At 46.7% G+C, this 6332-nt stretch overlaps 1 protein-coding gene across 3 annotated transcripts in view; it reads right to left on the bottom strand.

The window, feature by feature from the left end:
- Positions 1-211: 211 nt before the first annotated feature.
- The window catches only part of UBE2L3 (ubiquitin conjugating enzyme E2 L3), a 57916-nt gene continuing 51795 nt past the window's right edge, over positions 212-6332 (bottom strand). For all 3 annotated transcript variants that reach the window (XM_066259970.1, XM_066259972.1, XM_066259971.1), the window contains exon 4: positions 212-1669. In XM_066259970.1, coding sequence (XP_066116067.1) covers positions 1515-1669 — 155 coding nt within the window. In that variant the 3' untranslated portion in view covers positions 212-1514. The remainder of the gene's footprint in view (positions 1670-6332) is intronic.

Here is a 6332-nt window from a genome sequence, read left to right as displayed (position 1 = left end):
AATAAAGCAAAGTTTTCTTAACTCATTTCTCCACAAAATCTAGTACCCCAGAGAGCCAAAAATGGAAGCCAACAGTGGCAGAAGTGTATATAGAGACGCATGGCTTTGGGACCATTGGCTTCCTCTGGGTGTCAGTGACATGTATTCTCTACTATTTCAGTCCCACCTGCTTTGAAAAAGACAGTAACATTCAAATCCTTACAAGTTCATCTGAGGATAAATTCTAAGGTCAATTTTTATTTCTACAAAAAAAGGCAGTCAAAACAATATAAAACACATGTAAAGGATATTATTGAGTGAGCTTCAAGTGGAGCTTGACTCTGCAAAGGCTGTGAGTCCAGAGGGAGAGGGAAGGCCATCTTGTTCCTGGGTCAGTCTGGCTGGTTGCTTCGAAGGAAAAGGCCGGAGGCCATTTGGGTGCTGCTGACCCCAGACTGGTGCTGGCTATAGCCAAGTCCTGCCAATTCCAACCCCGCAAAGGGTCAAACCATGCTGAGGGAGGGCTGAGATGGGGCTGCTGCACTGAGGATTTGGAGAGTGAGCTCCATGGCACGTTCGGATGGAGCCTGCTGACAGGTGAGTGTGGAATTTCAAATGGATATTCTGGCTTTAGCGTTGTCTGCAATGACCAGCACATCTTCTAAAATGGCTGCCGGGAAGAGCGCCAACCTTTGACCTCAGAAGCCTCTCTGAAGAGAAATTCCTCACACAAGTGCAGCGTCGTCCTCCGGCTGGCAGGCCCTCCCCTGGGGTGGCTACAGACCTGATATTGCAGGGTTTCCCCAAGCAGGCTGGGCCAGGCTGGAGTTCAGTCATCCACAGACATCAGGGTTGACTTTTAATCAACATATTGTGGTAACATTGGTCAGAGTTTTACATAAGAGCTGGGCCTCCCTTTTCACAGCTTTTTTGGGGGGTTGGTAGTGGTGGAGGTGGTGATAGTAGTTATTTGTTTTAAAATTTTTTTAAAAAGATACTATAAATTGGAACCAGGACAATTTGAACAAACTCCCACACTGGGCAGTGCAAGATGAGAGAAGAGAAGCCACCAGACTGGACAGAGCTGTCTCTTCTCCTTTGTGGAGGAGATGTGGCATGGGTCTGGGGAAGTGAATGAGTGAAAAATAAACTGAATGCAGGAAAGTGGGAGTTGCAAGGGCAGGGGAAGAAAGGGGAACCACAACCTTTTATTTTAAACCTTAAGGTCTAAATGTAAATCGAATATTTTGGATAAATTGGGACAAGAAAAAAAACACCATTCTTTAAGAGTAGAATGAAGCAGTGATTTTTAAAACAAAGAAAGCAGAACTAGAACATCTTAAATTTTTAATCCTTTCTTTACAGGTTACCTAGATCACTTTTGATTAAGAAAACTGTAGAAAGTTAGTAACTGCCACAAGCGAACACCAGGCGGTGGCACCTGTCAATTTTCCACAGAGTCCTGCTTTGCGGGATGTCTCAATGCACTGCTCGGGGTCTCTGCTCACACTCGCTGGAATCAATTGTGGCAGATTTTAGTCCACAGGTCGCTTTTCCCCATATTTCTTTGTAAACTCTTCAGCATTCTTACAGAATTTTTTACGGTCCTTAGAGTATTCTTCAGCTAGGTCAGCCCGAAGTGGGTGCTCGGGCTGGGGGTCATTCACCAGTGCTATGAGGGACTGGATTACTGCCAAGAAAAGGAGAAAAGCATTGATGGTTAAAACAGTCTCAGAAAGAGCCAGGCAAGATGTGCAACTCTGACCTGAAACGTATATAATTTTAAACAATGTTACCTCAATAAATTCAATAGCCTGACCAGGTGGTGGTGCAATGGATAGAGTGTCGGACTGGGATGCGGAAGGACCCAAGTTCGAGACCCCAAGGTCGCCAGCTTGAGCACGGGCTCATCTGGTTTGAGCAAAAAAAAGCTCACCAGCTTGGACCCAAGGTCGCTGGCTCGAGCAAGGGGTTACTCGGTCTGCTGAAAGCCTGCGGTCAAGGCACATATGAGAAAGCAATCAATGAACTAAGGAGTCCCAAAGAAAAACTGATGATTGATGCTTCTCATCTCTCTCCGTTCCTGTCTGTCTGTCCCTATCTATTCCTCTCTGACTCTCTGTCTCTGTAAATAAATAAATAAATTCAATAAAAAATTTTAAAAATAGGTTGTGGCTGGTTGGCTCAGTGGTAGAGCATTGGCCCAACATGTAGATGTCCCAGGTTTTTTGTTGTTGTTTTTTTTTTTTTTGCATTTTTCCGAAGCTGGAAACAGGGAGAGACAGTCAGACAGACTCCCGCATGCGCCCGACCGGGATCCACCCGGCACGCCCACCAGGGGCGTCGCTCTGCCCACCAGGGGGCGATGCTCTGCCCATCCTGGGCGTCGCCATGTTGCGACCCTCCTGGGTGTCGCCATGTTGCGACCAGAGCCACTCTAGCGCCCGGGGCAGAGGCCACAGAGCCATCCCCAGCGCCCGGGCCATCTTTGCTCCAATGGAGCCTTGGCTGCGGGAGGGGAAGAGAGAGACAGAGAGGAAGGCGCGGCGGAGGGGTGGAGAAGCAAATGGGCGCTTCTCCTATGTGCCCTGGCCGGGAATCGAACCCGGGTCCTCCGCACGCTAGGCCGACGCTCTACCGCTGAGCCAACCGGCCAGGGCCTGTTGTTGTTTTTTTAAAAGATTTTATTTATTCACTTGAGAGGAAGGAGAGAGAGAGAGAGAGAGAGAGAGAGAGGAGGGAGGAGGAGCAGGAAGCATCAACTCCCATATGTGCCTATACAGGGTGAGCCCAGGGCTTCGAACCAGCAACCTCAACATTTCCAGGTTGACACTTTATCCACTGTGCCACCACAGGTCAGGCTAGATGTCCCAGGTTTAATTCCGAGTTAGGGCACACAGGAGAAGCAACCACCTGCTTCTCTACCTCTCCCTCTCCCCCGCCCCTTTCTTTTCTCCTCCTATAGCCATGCTTGATTGATTGAGTGTGTGGGCCCCAGGCACTGAGGATGGCTCAGTGGAGCCTTCACCTCAAGTGCTAGGAATAGCTCAGTTTGCAAGCATGGCCCCAAATGGGCAGAGCATTGGGATTGCCAGGTAGATCCCGGTCACTTGAAAAAATAAAAAATTTTAAATAATAAAATGCAATTTAAAAAAAGGTACTCAACTCTGACTCTAATACTGATGTACATCTATGTGCTTCTAAGATATATCTACGTGTCCTAATTTATCCAAAATTCTAACCACCAGCACTTAACTTTCTCTGTGATTAGGAGAAAGTGATGGACAATAAACAGTCAACAGGAGTAACTGTTCAGAATGAGGCCTCCTTCTCCCCCAGGAACCTTCCTGAACGGACATGTGAGGATGTCCCAACCCCCAATCACTCCTATCCCTCTCTGAACTCTGGAGACTTCAGGCCTGGCACACTCACTGTCTCTCTCTCTCTTTCTCATGCACACATGCAGCTTTTCCAGGGCAGGACTGGGTGATGTTCCAGAACTGCATTCAGTTCAGCGTAGTTTCAATGAGTATGAGAATGAAGGGTATGAGATAGGCCTGCACCATGTAAATGAGCCCACCCTGAAAGACCCCAAGGACTTTCTGAACCAGCTGAGAAAGGTTCATTTGACCACCTTGTCTAACGACTGGGAAGTTAAGTCCCAGTGGCATCACACTGTCCATTCCAGAAGCAAAAGTTACACTAATGGCTTGGGGTGGGTTCTACAATGCTACCCCAAAGAGCAATAAATCTTAGATATGCTAGAAGGCTAGCCCTGCCTGGAACAGAAAGCTAATGAGGGAATCGAAGGTGGGAGAGGGAGATCAGGGAGAAGTATGGAAGGTCCAGGAGTCCCATGCCTCCTCAAAGTTGGGTGCATGCATCCACCACACCTTTTCACATATACTTCCTCTTACCCCCTGACTTCATCAGGACCAGTACCCCCAGAATGCTGCATTCCTTCCCACTGCCACATTCCTAGCAAAAAGACCACCTCTCCTCTGGACTGCCAATACCATGGATTCCTTTATCAGGGGCCCATGTTTTTCATGCCAGCATTACCAGGAATGGATTAAAATGCTAGTGCTGAATGAGGGGAACAGCACAAAGTACTCCTGTCCAGGAATCCAAAATACGCCTGCCCCATATTTGCTACCAAATGAGACAGAAGCCATCAAGGGTTCCCATGACCATAGTGGGCACAGGTGAGATAGGGAAATCAAGGCAGGAAAGGGTCACACTGCAGGATAATGGGGCCAAGGCTAAGCAAGGAGGAAGGATGTCTGGGCAAGAAGGGTGGACTGTGAATAGCAAGTAGGAATGAAAGACCTGGAAGTTTCTCTGCAGGTCAGGGCAGTCTCTAATTCAATATCCATGCCACTCTCAAGGACACTATACCTGTAGTATTTCTAACAGGAATCACATCCTGTTAGAGGTATCTTTTTATCTCCTTTCTTTCTTTTTAAAGATTTATTTATTTTTTTATTCAGTGAGAGGAGGGGAGGCAGAGAGACAGACTCTCATATAAGCCCAAAGGGGGACCTACCCCACAAGCCCACTAGGGGGCGATGCCCTGCCCATCTGGGGTTTTGTTCCACCGCTTAGCGACGGACCAAGCTCTTCTTAGAACCTGAGGCAGAGGCCATGGAGTCATCATCAGTGCCTGGGGTCAAACTTGATCCAACTGAGCCATGGCTGCAGGAGGAAAAGAGGAAGAGAGCAAGAGAGCGAGAGAGAGAAGAGAAAAGAGAGAAGGGGGGGGTGTGTGTGGAGAAGCAAATGGGCGTTTCTCTTGTGTACCCTGACCAGGAATCGAACCTGGGACATCCACACACAGGCCAATGCTCTACCACTGAGTCAACTGGCCAGGGCTTTAAAGATTTTATTTACTGATTTTACTGGGGGTGGGGGTGGGGAGTGGAGTGAGAAATCAACTCATAGTTGTTTCACTTTAGTTGTTCATTGATTGGTTGTCCTATGTGCCTTGATTGGGCAAGCCAGGCGTTTCAAATCGGTGACCTCAGTATTCCAAGTCAACACTTTATCCATTGCGCCACCAGCAAGACTATCCACAAGCCAGGCTATCTCTCTTATTTCAAAATGCATCCCTTCTATATTTGATTTTTACCTACCTGAGCAGAAATGATCATAAAGCTATTTTGCTTATTCTTATTTCCCCAACTTCAACCATTGGTATTCCACTATTTGCCATATATCCACATACAGCCTAAATAAAAATTTACTTAATATATTTCTCAAAAGTCCACTTTTTTTTTTTTTTACAGAGAGAGAGACAGACAAGGACAGACAGACAGGAATGGAGAGCTGAGAAGCATCAATCATTAATTTTCATTGCGCGATGTGACACCTTAGTTCATTGATTGCTTTCTCATATGTGTCTTGACCATGGGGCTACAGCAGACCGAGTAACCCCTTGCTCGAGCCAGTAACCCTGGATCCAAGCTGGTGAGCTTTGCTCAAACCAGATGAGCCCGTGCTCAAGCTGGTGACCTCGGGATCTCGAACCTGGGTCCTCGGCATCCCAGTCTGATGCTCTATCCACTGCGCCACCGCCTGGTCAGGCTCCACTTTTTAATATAAATGTTCTATCTATCTATCTATCTATCTATCTATCTATCTATCTATATTTTTTAGAAAAGAGATGAGTAACATCAACTTGTAGTTGTGGCACTTTTTAGTTGTTCACTAATTGCTTCTCATATGTGTCTTGACAGGGGTAAGGGTGGGGGGCGGGGGCAGCTCCAACTGAGCCAGTGACACTTTGCTCAACCCAGCAACCTTGGGCTCAATCTAGACAAGCCAGACAAGTACTCAAGCTGGTGACCTCAGAGTTTTGAACCTGGGACCTCAGCCTCCTAGGTCGGCGCTCTATCTGCTGTACAATCACCAGTCAGGCAACATATAAATATTTTAAAAGTAAATGATAATAACTCAAATGGAAAATCCCTTTTACTTTCCATAAACAAAAGGCATGCATCAACTAAAGGACAAAGAACCCCACGTCGAAACAGTCACACACAAACATTAAAATAAGCAACTAAGGCTACCTCCTGTCAGGTCAGGGGAGGCGAACACACTGGGACAAACACTCTTCCAAACAGAACCTTACAGCTTCTCTAAAACACTGTGTTCAGCTCACAGGCTATACTGTAGTTCAGTGCACTCCCAAGATTCTCGACCCCTCACATCCAGACACAAGACTGCTCCATTTTCCTTTGTTTTTCTTGATTTCATTTATAGCATGCTAATATGCTACTTAGAGCACGGAGGAATAGAGCAAAGAAATAAAATGGAGTCTCTGTGATCATGTTGCTAAATTATTAAAATCAAGT

This window comes from Saccopteryx bilineata, chromosome 2 (assembly GCF_036850765.1).
Source record: "Saccopteryx bilineata isolate mSacBil1 chromosome 2, mSacBil1_pri_phased_curated, whole genome shotgun sequence".
NCBI lineage: Eukaryota > Metazoa > Chordata > Mammalia > Chiroptera > Emballonuridae > Saccopteryx > Saccopteryx bilineata.
The sequence above is the reverse complement of the archived record's forward strand: the minus strand, read 5'-3'. Positions and strand labels throughout refer to the sequence as shown.